At 45.2% G+C, this 22,307-nt stretch overlaps 1 protein-coding gene across 8 annotated transcripts in view; it reads right to left on the bottom strand.

Moving 5' to 3' along the window:
• AAK1 (AP2 associated kinase 1) overlaps positions 1 to 22,307 on the bottom strand; it is a 183,889-nt gene that overhangs the window by 23,601 nt on the left and 137,981 nt on the right. For 6 of the 8 annotated variants that reach the window (XM_062209577.1, XM_062209576.1, XM_062209575.1 and 3 more), the window contains exons 14-17: positions 18,936 to 19,165; positions 17,450 to 17,607; positions 15,525 to 15,629; positions 9,448 to 9,543 (exon numbers count right to left, since the gene is read on the bottom strand). In XM_062209577.1, coding sequence (XP_062065561.1) covers positions 9,448 to 9,543; positions 15,525 to 15,629; positions 17,450 to 17,607; positions 18,936 to 19,165 — 589 coding nt within the window. The remainder of the gene's footprint in view (positions 1 to 9,447; positions 9,544 to 15,524; positions 15,630 to 17,449; positions 17,608 to 18,935; positions 19,166 to 22,307) is intronic. The other 2 variants (XM_062209578.1, XM_062209573.1) reach the window with 1 other exon arrangement.

Raw genomic sequence — 22,307 nt, forward strand, 5'->3', positions numbered from 1 at the left:
TAGAATTAAGTAAGGAGAAAGTAAAATTTTAAAGATTTTTGTTACAGCCTGCCAAACTGCCCTCCCCTAAAGTTGGACAGACATTGCATTAACAAGAGCTAAGGGCGCCTGTTTCCCTGCATCTTTGTCAAGCTCGAGGAGGTGGTTTTCCCGTCTTTATCCAGATAACAGCAGAAATCACAGAACCTCACTGCTATATAATCCAAGCATTTCTTGGATACATGACAAACTTTATAAGAAAAATATTTACTGGAAATTCAGATTTCTTTTTCTGCTCTGTTTTTCTGTTGATGGCGACTCCTTATCATATTCCTATTATTAAACTCAGTTGTTTCTCAAGTATCTAGGGTTCCCAGATGAAAATGAGTCTGGGATGGGGCCGGTGCTGTGGTTCAGTGGGTTAATCCTCCACCTGCAGTGCTGGAATCCCATATAGACACGGGTTCCAGTCCTGGATGCTCCACTTCTGATCTAGCTCTCTGCTATGGCCTGGAAAAGCAGTAGAAGATGGCCCAAGCGCTTGGGACCCTGCACCCACGTGGAAAACACAGAAGAATCTCCTGGCTCTGAGCTTCCCATGGGCCCAGCTCCAGCCACTAAGGCCATTTGCGCAGTGAATCAACAGATGGAAGACCTTTTTCTCTACCTCTCCTCTCACTGTAACTGTACTCTCAAATAAGTAAATAAATAAATAAATGAAATCTTTTTAAAAAATGAGTCTGAGGAAGGGCTTAGCGAAGGTCTGAAATCATGGCTAATGGATTGAAAAGATGCACTCGGGGCCTGCACTGTGGTCCAGTAGGCTAAGTCTCTGCTTGAGCCACCAGCATCCCTTATGGGCACTGGTTCATGTCCCAGCTGCTCCTCTTCTGATCTGGCTCCCTGCTGATGGCATGGGAAAGCAGTGGAAGATGGCCCAAAGGCTTGGGCCCTCGATCTTATTTAACTATTTATTTATTTATTTGAAAGTCAGAATTAAAGTCAGAATTAGAGAGGGAGAGACAGAAAGAGAGACAGAGGTCTTCCATCCACTAGTTCACTCCCCAAGCAGCCCCAACAGCCAGGGCTCTGCCAGGCTGAAGCCAGGAGCCAGGAAATTCATCCTAGAATGATGGCAGGGGCCCAAGTACTTAGGCCATCCTCTGTTGCTTTTTCCAGGCTTTTAGCAGGGAGCTGGATCAGAAGTGGAGTAGCCAGGACTTGAACCAGTGCCCCTAAGGGATGCCAGAGACACAGGTGGGGACTTAACCCATTATGCCACAATGCCAGCCCCCGAGTAGGTGCTTTTAAAGAGGATTGTTAGTATTTTGAAATTAAAGGTGAGATGGGACAAACAGGATGTTCTCTTCTCCTTCCTCTTAAACATAACTCAAGTGACCCTGGGGATTGGGCAGGAGACTGAGACAGAAATAGTTGTTGAAGTTGAATTTGGAATTATTCCATTTCAGATTCTTCTCTTCTTTCTCCTTTCTCATGACCTGGTCATTAAAAATATCAACCACAAGATAAGAAGCTAACAAATTTTGCATAAACCAGTCTAAGGTTAGATTATTAAAACCCTGACATTGGGGCATGGCATGGTGGCATAGTAGGTTAACCTGCTGCTTACAGCACTGGCATTCTATATGGGTGTCAGTTTGAATCCTGACTGTTCACTTATGATCCAGCTTCCTGTTAATGCACCTGGGAAAATATCAAAGACAGTGCACCCATTAGGGAGACCTGGACGAAGCTCTAGGCTTGTGGCTTCAACCTGGCACAGCCCGGCTGTTGCAGCCGTTTGGTGAGTAAATCAGCAGATGAAAGATCTCTCTCTGTCTCTCCTTCTCTCTCTCTGTAGCTCTCTCAATAAAATAAATCTTAAAAAAAAAAAAGTTAAAACAACAACAAAAAACAAAACCCTGACATGAGACCTGGATAGACTGAAAGTTGTAAACTCTCTTCTAAAGAATCAAAAAGAGGACAGGTATCTACTTATATAGGATATTAAAACTAGGGACTTGCTCAGAGCCCATTCCAACCCTAATTAGGAAGACAATCACGAGAAGCAGAAAAGGCTGAACCAGTAAACATGGAAGAGTATGAAATGAGCTTATCAAAAAGAGGATGTGGCTGCTATAGCTTTGTGGCTTGGAAATTAACATACTGTCTGACTTGGTATAAGCCCTGAAGTCTTGTGATGAGAGAAATTGTCTAGTCACTCTAAATAATTCCTATCATTGAGAAACCAGACATTCAACCATCTGTGACATCAGCAAGTTGGAAGCAAAAGTCAAATTGTGGGTTATTAAATCTGCAAGAAGAGAAACCTCCCAGAGTAAAGACATACTCTATCACTGACCCTGGGTTTTTTAACGCCATAAGATAGCAAGATGCCAAGCAAACAGCCATGAGAACAAAGCTCATGCCAACAACAAACCAATAAGAAAACAAGTTTTTTCTTGCCCAACTTTTCAAGAGATGCTGGAGTACCATAAACCAAGAGGCCTATACATGTTTAAAGTCTCTGATTCTTAAAAAAAAAAAGAAAAGAAAAAAAAGAAAAGGCAAAAAAAACAAAGTTTCTAATTCTAGGAAGCAGTACTTATAGGCACAGGCAACTAATACATTCTTAGGTTTGTGGAACACTGATGTCAAGAGATCAGTATTAAAGGATTACAAAAATCATTTCTGTAAGCCCTTGGGCACCATTGGTAGGAATGCAAAATTGTGTCACCTTTTGTGGTAAATGATAGGGTGACCCCACAAAAAATTAACAATAGAATCACCAGACAATCCAGCAATCTCATTTCTGGGTATATACCCCACAGCATTAGAAGGTCTCAAAGAGATATTTAAATTCATTCATTCATGTTTATAGCAGCATTATTCATGATAGCTGGAAAACAGAAGCAACCCTAGAGTCCATCAGCAGATGAAAGGATAAATAATCTGTGGGCACACAGGAGTTAAGATGCTGCTTGAGATACCCGAATCTGATACTGGAGTGCCTGAGTGCAAGTACTGCCCCTGCTTTCAATCCCACCTCCAGGCTACTAATGCACAACTTGGGAGGCAGCAGATGATGGATCAAGTACTCTGGTCTCAACAACCCAACTGGGAAACCTGCATTGAGTTCTTGGCTCCTGGTTTCAGCCTGGCCCAGCCCTGGCTGTTGCAGGCTTTCAGAGAGTAAACTGGTGGATGTTAGATCTTTGTCTCTCTCTTTCTCTGTATCCTTTCAAATAAAATAAGTAATCTAAAAAATTGTGAAATATACATACAACTTAATGTGATCGAATCTTAAAAAGGAACGAAATTCTGACATATACTACAACATGAATGAAGTTTAAAGACACTACACTAAATCAGTCACAAAAGGACAAAAATAAGGAATCCTTCAAAAAGGAAAATAGATATTATAAAAAAAAAACTATGCATGGATTTCAAAATTTTTTAACTCAAACTTTTAATTCCATTTCTTCCTCAAGCTTTTTGAATTCCCTTTATACTGTAGGATGCTACTTATATGAGGTGCCTAGAGTAGTAAAACCCAGAGACAAATAGAATGGGGGTGGTGGGAGTTCGGTTGCAGCAGGGTAGGCAGCTGCTTGGGAAACCCACATCCCATATCAGAGTGCTAGTTCAAGTCCTGGCTGCTCTGCGCTTCCTTTCCAGCTTCCTGCTGCTCCTGGGAGGCAGTGGATAAAGGCACACACACTTGGCCCCTGCCACCCACACAGGAGACCTGGCTGAGTTCCTGCCTCCTGGTCTTGGCCTGGCCAGGCCCTGATTGTTGCAGGAATTTGGGGAGTGAACCAGCAGGTGGAAGATCTTTATCTCTAACTCTGCCTTTCAAATAAATTAATTACTTAAAAAAACAAAAAGCAGAAAGATAGTTTCCAGGGTGGGGAGAGGGAGAAATAGAGAGTTATTGTTTAATAGATGCAGAGTTTCAGTTTGGCAAGATGAAAAAAGTTGTATGGATGAGGGCGATGGTTTCAAATCAACGTGCATGTACTTAATGCTACTGAACTGCACATTTATAAATTATTAAAATGGCAAATTTTCTTCTGTATATTTTATCACAATTTTAAAAATAATTGAATAAATATATTTCCATCAGTTTGAGAGAAAATTCCTAAATCTTTCTACCATATTTGAAAATTTTAGTACTACTGCTAGTTGATCTGTTCTCCAATACAAACTGAAGGTAAAATAAATGCACAGGCAGCACATGAACAAGAGTGAGCCACTGAGACCCACAGGGCAGGCTTCATCTGGCAGTCGGGTGAACAAAGGCTTATGGTTATGATTTTTTTGTTTGTTTTAAAGATTTTTTATTTATTTATTTGAGAGGCAGAGTTACAGACAGTGAGAGAGAGACAGAGAAAGGTCTTCCGTCCGCTGGTTCATCCCCAAATGGCCGCTACGGCCGGCGCTGCGCCGATCTGAAGCCAGGAGCCAGGAGCTTTTTCCTGGTCTCCCACATGGGTGCAGAGGCCCAAGGGCTTGGGCCATCTTCTACTGCTTTCCCAGGCCATAGTGGAGAGCTGGATGTGAAGAGGAGCAACCTGGACCAGAACCGGCGCTTATATTGGATGCTGGCGTCACAGGCAGAGGATTAACCTACTGCACCACAGCGCTGGCCCCCATGTTTTCGTTTTAAATTTATTTTATTTATTTGAAAGACAGAGTTATAGAGAGAGGTAGAGACAGAGAGAGAGGACTTCCATCCACTGATTTACTCCCCAGATGGTCGCAATGGCCGGAGCTGCGCCGATCCAAAGTCAGGAGCCAGGAGCTTCTTCCAGGTCTCCCACGTGGGTGTAGGGGCCCAAGGACTTGGGCCATCTTCCACTGCCTTCTCAGGCCATAGTAGAGAGCCTGATTGGAAGAGGAGCACCTGGGACTAGAACCGGTGCCCATATGGGATGCCAGCGCTTCAGGCCAGGGCTTTAACCCTCTGCGCCACAGCACCAGCCCCTTGGCCATGATTTTTTCTTTCTAAGAAAATTTGTGTTTGGAAAATAAAAACACTCCTCAAAACAAAAGAAGCCCACAAATATCCCGTGCTTCTTTACAGTCTATCATTGTATCCTGGGAATCTATTCTAATAGTTCTCGGTCATATACAAGTTAAAGGTTATAAGAGCAAGTTTAATTTAGAGAAGAGAAAACTATCACCCTATGATCACTGGGACTGCTCCACTGGGAATAAGCCCCCAGAACCAAGGTTGTAACACCATTTCCCATCTTTATTATATTATAACCTAAAATTTACCTAGAAATTTCAAATACATGATTTTACCAAAACCTCATGACTACCCCTTAAGATTTTAATACAGCCAATTTAAAGGTGGAGGACACAGAGTTTGAATGATTCAGCAAAATCATTCAGCTACTAAGTGGCAAGGACCTGGTACTCAAGAGTTCAAATCAATTTTTATATTTCCCTAAACCTTAAGTTTAGCTTTATTGATATGGGAACTGTCCCAAAGACAACAGAAACGTCCACTGCTTGGAGGATGTGGCCTCGCACTGGCAGAAGAGCCCCAAGACCCCATTTCCTCCCCTACAGGATGGGGATGTTACTAGACATTGGCACCTGCCACTCAGGGTTATCTATAAGGTCAAAGGAAACCGTATGTGACAACATTTTCACAGTACACAATCAAAACATGAAGTCACTGAAAGGCATGGCTTGCAAGAGACCAAGATTCCATGATGCTTATCATCAGCTGATTGTGGAAGGTGAGTGAGTATCCAAAACAAGCCCCAAATCCCAGTTGGTGTCCGTGGTGGGCTGGAGATGATAGACACACAGTTGCTCAGATCCCAGAGACACTGACCCCTCCACCCTTTCCTTCCTCAAGATGCTCAGGCAGGATGTAGGGCCCTGATCAGGCAGCTATGTTTTGCCATAGGCCAGAAGCTGCCTGTTGAGTAAACAGACTGGTCAGAGACACGGTGGTGACCTAACACACTGAGCCCACTTGGAGAGCAACTTCAGGATGGAGCCAGAGATCTGCTGAGCTGGCCTACTCCTTTCATAAGGCCAGGGCTTGGCAGCTCCCTAACATTACAGGCCATGCCTCCCTCTGTTCTCCCTCAGCGGGGAGGGTTTGCCAGAGGCACTGATGGAAGGCTTTGTAGCCAGCAGCTGACAGGCTCAGGTTTTGTTTCACCCATCATCTGATCTGCAAATATCCACTAAGTGCAGGCCATGCCAGCTAGTGCACTTGGCATTGGTGTTATAGTGGTGAATGAACAGACAAGTTCCTCCCCTGAAGACAGTGAGATTCTAGTAAGGAATGACAGAGAATGAATAAATAAAACCAGAAAATGTCCTGCTAACTGGTACGAAGAAGAAAGTGTGAATGAAGTGATTCAGTGTACCTGTGGGGCCACACTGGGCTTCTCTGAGACGATGACATGTAACTTGGGATCCAAATATCAAATGATATGAAGGAACAGGGCTAGAGGAAAAGCTTCCCAGGCAGAATAACAGTAAGTGCAAAGGCCCTGAGGTGGAAATGGTCTTAGCCTGCTGGAGGAAAGACAAGACTGAGGAGAGGAATGCTACGAGCTGAGGTCAGATGGCTAGCCAAGGGCTACGTCAGTGAGGGCCTTGCAGGTCACAGGAAGGTGTCTGGATTTGATGCTCAGAGATACGGGAATTCACTGGAGTTACGATGGCGCTACATGTCTGATTTATGTTCTCACTGGAGATTCCAATCTGGTTTCACAGATACAAAAACAAGTAAGACACTCCTGGCATTCTCTATTAAAATGCTAAGATGCTGATTAGGACACCCGTGTCCCACACTGGAGTATCTGGCTTCAGTTCCTGGCTCCAGCTCCTGACTCAAGCTTCCTGTTAATAAGGACCTTGGAGGGGCTGGCGCCGTGGCTCACTTGGTTAATCCTCCGCCTGTGGCGCCGGCATCCCATATGGGCACCAGGTTCCAGTCCCGGTTGCTCCTCTTCCAGTCCAGCTCTCTGCTGTGGCCCGGGAAGGCAGTGGAGGATGGCCCAAGTGCTTCGGCCCCTGCATCCGCATGGGAGACCAGGAAGAAGCACCTGGCTCCTGGCTTTCGATCGGTGCAGCGCCGGCTGCAGCGGCCATTTGGGGAGTGAACCAACGGAAGGAAGGCCTTTCTCTCTGTCTCTCTCACTGTCTATAACTCTACCTGTCAAATAATAAAAAAATAAATAAAAATAAATGACCTTGGAAAGTAGTGATGGCTCAAGTAACTGGGTTCTTGCCACCCTGTGGGAGACCTGGGTTGTGTGTGGCACCTCGATTCAGTCCCTGTTAGGATGTTGCAGACATCTGTGTAGTAGGCCAACAGATGGGAGCTATTTGTCTGTCTCCTCCTCCGCCCTCTCTCTCTGCCTCTTAGGTAAGTAAATGAATAAAAGTTTTTGAATTACATTTTAATAGATTTTTCCACTAAAACCCAAAAGCAGTCATGGCTTAGTTGGTATTAAAGTGCATTCCAGTAACACTTTAGCAGGAATTCACCAGACTGACAGAAGCAGGGAGGCTCACATGACAGGAAAGATGACAATAAGGAAGGCAGATGGCAGCCAGCTGGCTCTGATGCCCCCAGGTTCATCTCTACAACCTACCGCCTTGTGCACGTGCCTGGCTTCTCCCCCATCATGCTGAGGGCTCTTGTGACAGCTGCCGAGGACAGCTACCTGCCTGTGGTCTTCATCCTCTGCCCTGTGCAAGAGGCCACCCTTTCAGCTTCTGCAGCCCATGGCTCTCACAGAGCAAGCACCTAGAGAGATGTCAAAGGGAGAGCCCCTGCCATTGTCTGATTCCATGCTTTCCAGAACAGTGGCGAAGGAGGCCAGTGGGCCCCAGCTTGAGTTTACAGCCCATCCTTTTATAATTTTCTGCTCATAACTGGCTGATCCAGGCATTGCTAGTTGTACTTGAAGGATGTACAAGAGAAAAGGGCCTCTATTTGATTCCTTTCTTTAACCACCGTGTACTGAAAGATTTCTCAGTCATTTTAGATATTTTCGAGCTACACACAGGTCTTACAAGCTGTAAAGCTACACACTACCAACTGATCACCACCTTAGAAGGATCAACAAATCTAGGGCCAGCACTGTGGCATAGTGGGTTAAGCTTCCGACTGCAGCGCCGGTATCCCATATGGGCACCTGTTCAATTCGGCTGCTCCGCTTTCGATGTAGCTCTCTGCTATGGCCTGGGAAAGCAGATGGCCCAAGTCTTTGGGCCCTGTACCTACATGAGAGACCAGGAAGAAGCTCCAGACTCCTAGCTTTGGTCTTGCCCAGCTCTGGCCATTGTGGCCATTTGGGGAGCAAATCACCAGATGGAAGATATTCTCTCTCTCTCTAACTCTGCCTTTCAAATAAAAATAAATGCATCTAAAAAAGAAAAAAAAAAAAGAGTCAATAAACCACCTAAAGAAGTGAAAACTGCGTTGTACATAAAGCATAGCAACATCACAGTCACAATCACTTCCAATCTGAGACAACCAACTGAACGTTTAGAACTTGTAGGGAGAGAAGAAAAACAGCTGATCCTGAGTTCAGGGTTAAGAATTGGCAGGGGTAAGAACGGGGAAAAAGGAGAAATTATCAGAAGCAACATGAGCACCCACTGCCTCCAAGGAGTTGATTCTATTTCCTTTCTCAAAGAGACTGCTAGAGAAGACAGCCTCTGCCTGGCCATCACCACCACCCCACCCCACCCCGCCCCCGCCGCCTCCTGAAAACAACAAGTGAAGCAGAGCAAGAAGGGAACTCTTTTGCATTCATGAACTCCAAGGGAAAGCACTTAATTGTGGTTTCAAAAGCTGCTCCCATCAGAACATACCATTTTTTAACTTTTTATACCACAGACAGGAAGGGACATTCTAATTCCTGCAGTTCAACTTGCTTCACTATCAAGTCTTCAGGTAGTGGTGGGGCCTGGAAGGGAACCCAGATCTCCTGACTCACCTTTCCTATCAAGTCTTATTATGTAGGCTTTGTTACAAAATAAAAGCACATTCTAGACAGCCAGGTGCTAGACAGGAAGTCACTCACAACTCCATCATCACACCATAACCACCATTCATTTTTCTGTTCCTTTTATCACGTGCTGCTAGGTCCCCTCCCTCCATCGCTGCAATTACTCTGGAGTAGTGTTCTTTCTGACACACAGGTCCCTCATACTGCCATTAATAAAACCAAAGCTGAAAACCTGAGCACTGATATGACATGAAATACAATTTGGTATAGCCTGAATGATTTTACTACTTTGTTAAGGGCTGGTACTGAGACAAGTCTTCCCCTCTTACTGAAACACAGTAAAAAGATACAAGAGCACCCTATTATTACTGGGGCTTGGAACTCAGACCATTTTCATGGAGTATTTAAACAGAGGCCCTGGGACATAAGAATCCAGCTGTGTTATCTCCCATCAGTTCTATTTACCTACCTGGTGCATCGGGTACTTGAAGAGGAATGAAAGGATCAGAGACGCTTAGAAGTGGGAGGCCAGAATCCACAGTCTGCCCACCCTTCCTTTTCTCAGCTGGAGGTGGTGGAGGGGAAAAATGGGATCAACAGAGAAAAGAGAAAAGCAGAAAACATCAAGTAAATCTAGATGAACTAACTGTTTATTAACCCAACAGCTCAAATTACAGAGGAAACCTAAAGCTAAGGGCAGAATAAAGGGGGATGAGTGGATATAATCTAGCAAAACAGAAAATATCTACCATAAGACAGCAATCCAGTCCTTGTAACATACCACGAAATGCTACTAATGATAAAATCAAGATATTCATACGTCTGAAATTCCATTTCTTCCTAGGATACTGTAGTATACAGGGATCTGTTCCAGAATTCCCACAGGAATTACTGTCCACATCACACACTCTGGCACATCAACAATGTCTATTATGTCATACAGCACATGTGGAAAGTGTAAGCACCCACTGCCCTCTTGATGTCCTCTAGGAGCTACGTGCTGTTGCATCACCATAATGTTTGACATAGCACTAGAGAGACACACAGGGAGAAGCAGAAATAGACTACTTGCCTAGTGTAAGGTCAGACAAGCACTAACCTCTGGGCTACATCTAACATACTGGGGCATTCATTCTATATTTGGCAAATTATAGATTTACAGCAATCTATCTGCCTTTTAGAACATCAGAGCTTGAAGAGATCTTAGAATTTTCTAGCATAATTTTTTTTATTTCCAGAAAAGAATATGAGGTTAACCAAAAGTTGAGAGAATGAGTTAAACCATTAAGAGAGCAGCCAGAGCACCGGATTCTGTGCCAGTTGCTCCTCTTCCAGTCCAGCTCTCTGTTGTGGCCTGAGAGTGCAGTGGAGGATGGCCCAAGTGCTTGGGCCCTGCACCCACGTGGGAGACCAGGAGAAGCACCTGGCTCCTGGCTTCAGATCAGCGGTCATTGGAGGGTGAACCAACGGTAAAGAAAGACCTTTCTCCCTGTCTCTCTCTCTCACTGTCCACTCTGCCTGTCAAAAAAAAAAAAAAAAGAGAGAGAGAGAGAGAGAGCAGCCAGAGACCCATCGGCAGAGCTGGAATAAGAGCCAGGTCTCTTGGTTTCTACTTGAATCATTCCTTACCCTGCTTGTGAGTACACAGCTTGTTCAAAAATCTCATTTTTCCTGCGATGAAGTGCTTAATTTCAAACAATCATAGAATCTCACAAGAAACTGCTGTACAGAGCCCTATAAACCATTCAATTCAGCCTCCGCAGCTCTAGTGTGCCATCAGACACTGGTGGGACAGCCTTACCTCAGCTATTCCACTTTCACCAGTTCTGACATGTACTCATTTGTGTGGGGGTTTGTATAAGTTTTTCCCCACTTAGTGCCTGTGTCACCCACCCTGACTCCATCATCACTGCCAGACAGCCATGCAGGTAGAAGAGCCCCACTCGCCCCTCTGTCTCCTTCCATATCTCTCCCATGGCTCTGGACATCTCTAACTTTCTCAATGCCTCTTCCTCAACCTCTGGTACAGGGCTGAGTTTGGAAGTCTGGAGGCCCAGTACCCCTCTACTAACCCTCTGCCTAGATCATCAGATGTGGGACATTTCTCTTCACCTCTCTGAGCCTCGGCTGAAATGGGCTTACCAAGGAATGAAAGTGCTGGGCACATATGGGTATTACTGGTAGCATCTCTATGGGCACTTGGCTCATATCTCTTTCTTCCCTGTCTCTTGTTCTGTCACCAGCTTTGCTTCTGGAATAAGGAGGGTCTTCTGGGGTCTGTGAGGCAGCTTGGAAGAGATGGCAAATTTCTCACCCCACCCTATTCTGCCCCAACTTCATGTCTCTCCTGGCTAGCAGACTGACTTGAGCTCTTTCTCCCCAGCTTACTCCTACTGGGTATCCCAGTTCCCTTGCACTCTCATCCCCAAGTATCACGCATTCCTTGGACAGCCACTGCTGCTGTCCCGAGCTCTGTCTGCTCGGGGCCAGTAAGATGCAGTTTGAGAGGCAGGACAATGTGAAAGGTAAAGGCGGACTGACTCCCACTCCCCAAAACCAGGCTGCCTTCCTTGCACCCAGGCTTCATAGACACTCAGTGTCCTCCTCCACCCGAGAGGCCCCTGAAATACAGGAACCCAGCACTGCACACCCAAACACAGGATAGGAGTGGCACATATGGTACCTAGCCTTCCTCAGGCATACAGGATCCCCTCACTCTAGTTCAACCAGATGTACAGGAAGCAGCAGGTAGCAGGGACAGACCAGGGTGTTGAAGTCTAGATGTGGTGGGAGGCAAGAGGGAGGTGCAGTGGTGTCCCAGTGGCGGGCAGTCTAGTGGTCTCACTTGGACAACCCAGCACAGGGAAGAGTGTAAGGGTTCAAGAGGTGCCGCAAGGCTATTTAAAGATAGCAGATAGCCTTCCCCTGACTTCCACAGCCATGCTCTACCCAATGGCCAGTTAGTCCCAGGATTCCAGCAGCTGCTATCAGATTCCATTTGGTGATGGAGACACTGGGCTCATGGACTGTGGGTGCCTACCCTCCCCCAGGCCTACCCATGAAGCAAGGAGGGAGAAGCTCACCCCAATATCCTACTACTACCACTCCATTTCCCTCCCTTGGACTCCCCACATCTCCAAGGATCCTGACTTCCTATTTTATAATGCCCAACTGCCCCTCAGACTCTCAACCTCCCTCTTGCACCCCCAACACTCCTCACTGAAGCCATTAAGTTCCCCTAGAAGCCCTTTTCCCCTATCTATAAACTATGCCCTCTTTGGATCCTTAATTCCTATTAGAGCATTTACTTCCCTTCTGTCAACCTGGAGCTAGGATTCTTTGCCATTTGCTTCTATGTATAGATTGGTACAGCACCACAGTCTCACATAGCACTGCTCCATCAAGGGAAAGAATTACTTCACCCCACCCCTTCACAGTCCCACCCACCCTTACGCCTATCCTGCAAAACCACTAAGGTACTCTCAAGCTATAATTTTGTTATAAAAGTGAGCTTTTAATGAGATTTCTTTAAAGATAAAGAAAAGCATGAAATCACTGTTCCTAGGTCTCTGATCTTAAAAGGAGACACAATGAAACATTTGAAAGAAAAAAAGCAAATTACACAATTGCATATACACATCACATTTGAAAAAAGTACACTTGAGTATTTCGTGTAATAAAACTCTAGGAATAGGGGCCGGCACCTGCAACATCAGCATCCTGTATGGACATCCTATATGCTCCCTTTCTGATCCAGCTCCCTGCTAATGGCCTGAGAAAGCAGTATAAGATGGCCCAAGTCCTTGGGCCCCTCCACCCACATTGGAGACCCAGATGAAGCTCCTGGCTGAAAAAGCTCCTTTTTTAAAAAAGATTTATTTATTTATTTGAAAGAGTTACAGAGAGAGGAGAGGCAGAGAGAGAGAGAGAGAGAGAGAGAGTCTTCCATCCACTGGTTCACTCCCCAATTGGCCGCAATGGCCAGAGCTGTGCCGATCCAAAGCCAGGAGCCAGGAGCTTCCTCTGGGTCTCCCACGTGGGTGCAGGGGCCCAAGGACTTGGGCCATCCTCCACTGCCTTCCCAGGCCACAGCAGAGAGCTGGATCGGAAGAGGAGCAGCCGGGACTAGAATCGGCACCCATATGGGATGCCAGCACCTCAGGCCAGGGTGTTAACCTACTGCGCCACAGTGCTGGCCTCAAATAAATAAATCTTTTAAAAAAATAAAATTCTAGGTATAAATAGAGTAAAATGTCAGCAAATGATTTTCTTTCAGAATGGAGTGATGAGTTTGTTTTCCTTGCTGCTTTGGGCTTTTAATCATTTTCCCATATTTTTACAAACTAACATGTGCTCACATAAGTTATCAGTGAGACAATACCATAAAAAGGGAGACATAGTGTTAAGTTTTAGGCATTTGTCTTTTCCTCCTCCAACGTACAGACTCCCTTCATCATCCCATACTTTACAGAAGGAGGGCAAAGGAGTTTTAAGGATCTAGGTGTAATTTTCTTCCATTTGTAAAGATTGAAGGTGTCACAGTAAAGAACTGTTCATACCACAAAGAAGAAAGAAGGGGAAATACCACTGTTCACATAAAAATGCTGGATCAAATGAGGAAGACAAGACATAGTGTAACATTTGTACTGCCGTGTTTGACATCACTGATTTACAACACTCCTTAGGCATGGCATGGGTGCAGCTACAGCCCTTAGCTGGACTGCCTGCGTACAAATCTCCATCCCGTCATTCCCCAGCCATGACCTTGAGCAGGTGGCTCTTATGGGGAACACTGGGGACAGTGCACAAAAAAATCACTTACTCACTGGGCTTAGCACATACCATGTGTTTGACACCTGTTTGCTGTTACAGGTATGTATTTGAGGCTCTCTATAAATTTGTGGTTATACCTTTAAGATCCTTAAAAATATATACTGGCATTTGTGGCCTTCAAAGTAAAGGGGAGGAAAAGGCAAAAACAACAAAACAAATTACTTAAAAAAAAAAAAAGAGCTCACATAGACAAACAGTTAAACATAAACATAATTATGTGTGACAAATGAGAACTGGGTGTTAAAACCTGGTGGCAGGGCAGTGGTGGATGGAAAGTGATCGCAGTCCTCTGTGGTTAATGTAGTACATCCAAATTCCTGTCCTCTGGCCAAAAGCAACCCTTCTCAATTCATTCCAATAACCTGTGTTGGACCAAACATTGTGCTACATGCTGGGATGCAGCAGCAAAGATGACTTTCCCAGACCTCATTCTATGAACTTCTCTCCAGAAACTAGATCCCAACCCAGGACCATGGCTATTCTATGTCAAGTACAATGATCCACGGTTTATACATTTGGTCAACCATGTGGCACATCAAATTTCAAGCACCATGAACTCATCTTGTAAACCCTTGAGCAAAATATAAAAAAAGTAAAGTTTACATGGACCAGACAACAAAGCTGAAATAAAAATAATGCACAAAAACATTTTAACTACTTAATAGTAAATAATTTCAAAATAAAAACAATGAGAACATCACACAAACACATATGGGATAGAGTTAAAGCTCCATAAAATCTCATTTGTTTCTTACTGGGAAATGCACAAAAGTGCTGGCTGCTCCACCTCAGATTCAGCTCCCTGCCAATGACTGGGAAAGCAGCAGAAGACAGTCCAAGTCTTTGGTCCTCTACCACTCATGTTGGAGACCTGGATAAAGCTCATGGCTTTGGCATGGCCCAGCTCTGGCCACTGCTGCCATGTTGGGGGTGACCCAGCACATGGAAGATACCTCTCTCTCCTCCTCTCCCTCCCTCTCCCTCCTCCCTTCTTCTCTGTTAATGCTGCCTTTCAAATAAATCTTTAAAAAAAATTTACAAAAAAAAAAAAAAGACTATAAAGATGTACATCAGAGTCTGAAGCTGAGACTTAAAATTGTATAAAATTGTGGTCCCCTGTATTTTGGTAAGGAGATTATAACTTTCTTCAGATTCCCAAAAATATCTGTGACTCTCAAAAGGTTAAATGTCATTAGGAGACATCAGGATGGTATCTGTGTGGTACGTCTTAGTGAGATCATGAGAAGTCTGAACACTCTTTTCTCTATACTACTAACTTTTATACATTGCCTCTCCCCAAAATTGCATGCATGCATGTGTACACGCACACACACTACACACACACACAAACACTGCTTGGTAGAGCATCAGATACAGGACAGAACATCTAATTCTTAGAACTCATCAAATCATCCCAAAGAATCTAAGCAACTACAAGAGATGAACAAAGTGCTGCTTCTCAAACTTTTAGTATTTGCTTAAGACATGTCTGCAGTCAAGAGAGCGCAAGTGTGTCCTCATGGGGCTGCCATGCTCTCACTTCAACTCCAAGTGATTCCAGATCTCCCACAATGCCTTCTGATTGAAGAAAGGAGCACGTAAGTTACTGCCAGGATCTGGGGTGTGTTACCCGTACCTAGAGCTATCTGTGGAGGGAAAGCAGTGTGACGGCAGCAACAGTGAGTCTCAGTTTTAAGTGTTTGCCATACTAACCGGTTCCTGCAGAAAATGGTGGAGTGGCAAAAGCATCGCCTTGAGCTGACTGAAAACCTGGGAGCAAACTCTCGGCTGAGCCTCCGAGCTTCTCAGGATGTTTGCCTGCAAAGACAGAACACTGCTCAACTCATTCCTGCAGAACCCTGTGAGACTACAGGCTGGAAGGGCCGGGGCAGGGAGGCTAGGTAATGGGCACCAAAACAGTTGGGTAGAGGGAAAATGTCCCACCCTCCACAGCACTGAGCCACTGCAGCTAACGTATATACTTGAAATGTCACATTATACCCCACAAATATGTATATTATATCTTAATCAAATATATATATTTGTGTGTATATATATATAAATATATAAAGCCCTTGTGCAATATTAAATAGTAACAGGATAGAGGGGAAGGGTACCCTCTGGACCAGCTTCTAGACTTGACTCTTTTTACTGCGTTATGGCAACACCTCCGCTATTCAAAGGTCCTTATTCAGTCACAGCAGTAACTGAGAGAACAGCTGAGAAAAGGGAAGAGATTACTAATAATCAAGAGATAGAACATCAGTTTTCCAAAATGAAAAGAGTTCTGGAGATTGGTTACACAACAGTGCGAAAACACTTAACCTACTGAACTGTGCACTTAAAAATGAGTAAGATGGTAACTTTTATGGTGTTTTTATTAAAGTTTAAAAATGTTTAATAAATAAATAAAAATAACTGAAAAGAGAAAGCACAGAACTAAAGCCCTACAGCTCAAGCACATTTCTCAAGGCACAATGCCTCCTGCCCTCACTTGGAATCTACTTGTTTTTATGTCATTCTAATGAGGTTCATGGCCTGGTTTCCCCGTGGGAAGCAGTATGGGTGGCAAATGAGAAGAGGGACTTGTGGAGATGGCAGAATAAGAGGCTACAAAGGACAAGCACAATGAAGTCGCTTTATGTGTAAGCTGACAGCAGAACAGAAACAAGGGAGACAGGAAATTAGTAAAAATAAACAGGGGAAAATAGAACTTGGGAGACCGATTAATCAGATGCAAAATCACTATAGCTTAACAGTCCATGACAATATTCCTGTTTATATACAGAACATAATGGGCACACAGAGTTGTCAAAGAAAGTTAAATCCCATGCCCTTCTTCTGTTTAAAAAGGCAGGAAATATTGATTCTTAAAACATTTCCATAAAATGCCAACTGAAGCTGAAATGTTTGGTCAACAACTGATATTATTCACTTGGTTCTGATCATTCTTTCACCCTGCACTCTTATCCACATTGTGGTATTCTTTGAGAACTGCATTTTAGAGAATTTTCCCAGGGCATATCAGTTTCCCAGAGTGAGTGTGTGTGTGTGTGTGTCTGTGTGTGTATGCATGTATGCATGTATGTGTATGGGCATGCATATGCTATGTGTGTCCTGCCTTCCTAGACTGTGAGTTTTCTGGGTAGAATTGTGCCTTTTGTTTACACAATCTCTTTTATATAGTGAGTCAACCGCCATTTGGAACTCAGATCACAGTGAGAGAGTCTGCATTCAAGTGCGGACACACTCTCATGTTCAAGCAGTCACCACGTCCTAGAACAAGCCCACCTATAAGGAGGGAGCCACCCTCCTCCTCCAAGAAGTGACCCTGCTCCAAAGGATCAACTTGATCTATACCACTGAATGTTTTCTAGAACTTTCTTCCCTAAAGTTCCATTCTCCTTGCTAAGACCCATATAGGTCAGGATTTCTTGCACACGGAAGGCCTCCATGCTGTAGTAAAAATAAAGATGGATTTGCAGGCACGCTTTGAAATTGAGCCTTTGAGGACATGGCCCAAGCCTTCGTGTTCACATGCACATTCCTTTAGGGTTAAGATTCACTCTGGCTCCTTGTGATGTCTCAGCACAGAGATGTCATAACCAAAGATCACAAGAAGGGCACTACTCACTCACCTTCCCCCAGCTTGGCAAAGTCCTTGTTTAGCAGTTCTTCAGCTGTAAGTTTGGAGAAATTGTCATCATCAAAGGGATTCCATGTAGAACCTTCTGCGGGATTATAAACGTTTTGTTGGGAGGTCCGAGGAGAGCCTGATGGAGTGGTGGTTGCAGACCTACACAGGTTCCCACCCCCATGAAATAGAGAGACAAATAAAAGTTGAACAAAACTTTGTTTCAGGGTCAAATTCTTTTCTGAGTCACACCGTCCTTTTCTACAGTGTTTTCCTAAAAGGCCTTCCGCAGCAATGAAGAACTTTCCATAGACACACGCTTTCACTTTGTGAAACAAACGCCTCCTTTCCTTCATAACTACCTCCTACAACTTCTTTAATCTCTTGCTTAGTTTTCAGTCTTTTTTTTTTTTTTTTTTTTTTTTGACAGGCAGAGTTAGAGAGAGAGAGAGAGAGACAGAGAGACAGAGAGAAAGGTCTTCCTTCCATTGGTTCACCCCCCAAATGGCTGCTACAGCCGGCGCACTGCGCTGATCCAAAGCCAGGAGCCAGGTGCTTCATCCTGGTCTCCCATGCGAGTGGCAGGGCCCAAGGACCTGGGCCATCCTCCACTGCACTCCTGGGCCACAGCAGAGAGCTGGACTGGAAGAGGAGCAACCGGGACAGAATCTGGTGCCCCAACCAGGACTAGAACCCAGTGTGCTGGCGCCGCAGGTGGAGGATTAGCCTAGTGAGCCGGGGCGCTGGCCAGTTTTCAGTCTTATCTGGAAGTCCTTTCAGTTCAGGATCACAAAGCAGCCTGCCCTTGGGCTTGAGCTCCCTGTGGTGACCACCATAATATATACAACCACTGACCCCCGGTGGGGCTGTCTTCTACCTTTCAGGATCTAACATGCACAGAATTAGAACCATCAACACAATCAAATAGAAATAGATACAGTCACTGCTATTTTGTGCTTCTGGAAGGGAAGGGAGGGGAAGGGAAAGAAGGGGAAAGGAGGGAAGAGGAGGGGAGGGGAGGAGAAGCAAGGGAAGGGGAGGGAAGGGATGGGAAGTGAGGAAGGCAGGAAGAAAGAAAGAGGAAGGGAGGGAGGGAGGGAAGGAAAATGCTTTCTAGAACATGGAATGAAAGACAGGGGAGGGGAGGGAGAGGAGGGAGGAGAGGGGAGTGGAGGGAGGGATGGGAAGGGAAATGAGGAAGAAAGGAAAAGAAAGAGAGAGAGAGCGAGAGGGAAGGAGGGAGGGAGGGAGGGGAAATGTTCTCTAGAACATGGAATGAAAGACAAAATGGAAAGAGTGGGCTGAGGAGGAAATATTTCTAAAGACCAGCAGAGTACATGTTCTACAGGCAAATTCAAGTTTTCTTATTAAACATGGCCATACGATATAAACATCTACACAATCTACATACTAATGCAAAGAATCACACAGTAACAGCCACGGGCAGGCCTTGCCCACAAAAGCGAGAACAAAGAGGAAGCACCACATACTTGGACTTATTGAGACTGGCCTCTGCTGCAGCTGCTTGGAGCAGCTGGGTTGATTTGCTGGCAGGGACCCCAAAGACCGCACTGTGGGTTACATCACTGAGAATCCGCCTGTGCCCAGCACGTTGGGTTTTGGGGGATGATGGAGGAGTGAGAGATCCAAGTTTCTGCCCCTGGATAGCAGGAGGTGGGGTTGTCTGAACTTTTGGTTGTTGTCTTACTGGGGCTTGAATCTGCAAAGAAGAGAGATAGAAAGTGTTTCATGGGAGGGGGTAGGAAACGGGAAAACAAATAGATAAGAATAACTAAAAAATGCCACATGAGAGCTGACGTGGGACTCAAATGACTCAGCTCATCAGTAACACCCAGGAAGAATAAACTCTGCTTTGTCAATCTGAGCTGCAACTGTGAGGCTGATTGTAACACGGCATCTGCCTGCTATTTACACATAAATTTCAATCCTCATTAGCAATTATACACAGAGCATCCATATGCAATTCAGCACAGAGCTTAAACTACTCCTACTTCTGAAGATCTAGGATGCATCTTAAATGACCACTTTCTGGTGCTGGCATTGTAGTGTAACAGGAAAAGCTGCCACCTGCAACACTGGTAACCCATAGAGGTTGCCGGTTTATGTCCCAGCTGCTCCACTTTCTTTCTTTCTGTATTTTTTATTTTATTTTTTAAATTTTTTTGACAGGCAGAGTGGACAGTGAGAGAGACAGAGAGAAAGGTCTTCCTTTGCCATTGGTTCACCCTCCAATGGCCGCCGCAGCTGGTGTGCTGCGGCCGGCGCACTGCACTGATCCGATGGCAGGAGCCAGGTGCTTCTCCCGGTCTCCCATGGGGTACAGGGCCCAAGGACCTGGGCCATCCTCCACTGCCCTCCCTGGCCACAGCAGAGAGCTGGCCTGGAAGAGGGGCAACCGAGACAGAATCTGGCGTCCTGACCGGGACTAGAACCCGGTGTGCCGGCGCCACAAGGCGGAGGATTAGCCTAGTGAGCCGCGGCGCCAGCCCCAGCTGCTCCACTTTCAATCCAGCTCCCTGCTAATTGCCTCAGAGAGCAGAGGAAGATGGCCCTTGTGCTTGGGCTTCTGCACCCATGTGGCAGACCTGGAAGAAGTTCCTGGATCTTGGCTTCCACCTGGCCCAGCGCTGGCCATTGTGGCCATTTGCAGAGTGAACCAGTGGATGGAAGATCTTTCTCTCTAACCACTTTCTTCTTCAGGGGGTCACTTAGAAACTTGTTCAGAATTCCAAAGAGTGGGCAGCAGTAGATTCTAATACTGCAGTTAGAAGCTGATGAACACCTGCAGCTTCCATGTATTAAAGTTGAATGGTTTGGATGAGAATTGTGGCACAGCTTATTAGCCAGAATCCTATATGAGTACTGACTTACATACCAACTATTTCACTTCCAATTCAGCTCCCTTCTAATAAACCTGGGAAAGCAGCAGTATCGAACTCCTGCCACCCACACGGGAGACTTGGATGAAGTTCAGCCTGGCCTGGCCCAGTCTTGGCTGCTCCTACCATTTGGAGAGTGAACCAGTAAATGGAAGCACTCTCTCTCTCTCTCTCTCTCTCTCTCTGTGCCTTTCAAACAATTAAATCTTTAAAAAAAAAAAAACAACAACAACAACAAAAAAAAAAACCCGAAGGTTTCTTCTAACAGCTGAGGCTCGTCAGGAATCAGAATTATACTGTGATTAATAAATGGTAATACTGTTTTTTGGTTTTGGTAAGGCAATTTACTTCATTTTTGGGATGGATCCACAAGATCATTTCCTTGACAAGCCCTGAGAAATGTAAGGCATTGGGATGGAGGGATTGAGTTATTCCAGTCTTCACTTTGGAAATGGCTTTGGAGAATAGACAGAGAATTCCAGGGGACTTCAAAAAGGTCTGTGGAAAATGAAATTAGAAGATAAATTTAGGGGCAGGTATATGGCATAGTAGTTAAGATGCCTACATCCCATATCAGAGTACCTGGGTTCAAGTTCCGGCACCATTCCTGATACTAGTTTTGTGCTGGTGTCGTGGTGCAACAGGTAAGCCATCACCTGTGATGCTGGCATCCCATATCAGAGCACCAGTTCCAGTCTCAGCTGCTCTGCTACCTATCCAGCTCCCAAATAATGAGACTGGGAAAGCAGTGGAAGATACCTTAGGGTGCCTTAGGGTCCTCCAAACAGGACCAACTTTAACTGCCTTCTAACCAGTCCAACTCCTCACAATACAACCAAACAACCTAACATCTAAATATTTCCTGTGTGGTTATAATAGCTCTCTGTTATGACCTGGGAAAGCAATGGAAGATGGCCCAAGTGCTTGGCCCCTGCACCCACGTGGGAGACCTAGAAGAGGCTTCTGTCTTCAGATCTGCTCACTTTCCGCTGTTGGGGCTATCTGGGGAATGAACCAGTGGATGGAAGACCCCTCTCTGCCTCTGTAACTCTGCCTTTAAAATAAATAAATAAAACCTTAAATTCCAAAAAAAAAAAAAAAGTGGACCATTTGGGGAATGAACCAGTAGATGGAAGATCTCTTTCTCTGTCTCTCCCTCTCTGTCATTCTTTCAAATAAATTTTTTAAAAATCTTAAAAAATGCGGTCGGCGCCGTGGCTCACTAGGCTAATCCTCCACCTTGCGGCGCCGGCACACCGGGTTCTAGTCCCGGTCGGGGCACCGATCCTGTCCCGGTTGCCCCTCTTCCAGGCCAGCTCTCTGCTGTGGCTAGGGAGTGCAGTGGAGGATGGCCCAAGTGCTTGGGTCCTGCACCCCATGGGAGACCAGGATAAGCACCTGGCTCCTGCCATCGGAACAGCGCAGTGCGCTGGCCGCAGCGCGCTACCGCGGCGGCCATTGGAGGGTGAACCAACGGCAAAAGGAAGACCTTTCTCTCTGTCTCTCTCTCACTGTCCACTCTGCCTGTCAAAAAAAAATAAAAATAAAAATAAATTAAAAAAAAATCTTAAAAAATGCTTTTGAAATTCACGTATATGAAGGGTCACCAAAAAGTTCATAAAAATACATATGGATTTCAAAAATTTTTTGCACCAGTATGAAATTTTAATTCTACTTTCCACAGTTTTTGAAGTACTCTTGTGCTTTAAGGGGAAAATAATGATTATGATGATGATTGAGCTGGCAACACAAGGACTTGAGATGTGGACCACTGTCAGAACACAGCAAACTGCTATCACAGAACATTGAACAGGTGGGGACATCCTCATGACCACATGAGTGGTCCTTACATGCTGTCACCTGTATCAGGAAAAATGAAGGGACTGGCAATATGGCATATGGGGTAAAGTCGCCGCCTGTAGTGCCTGCATCCCCTATGGATGCCGGTTTGAGTCCTGGCTG

The sequence above is a fragment of the Lepus europaeus genome, chromosome 13 (genome assembly GCF_033115175.1).
Source record: "Lepus europaeus isolate LE1 chromosome 13, mLepTim1.pri, whole genome shotgun sequence".
Classification (NCBI taxonomy): Eukaryota; Metazoa; Chordata; class Mammalia; order Lagomorpha; family Leporidae; genus Lepus; species Lepus europaeus.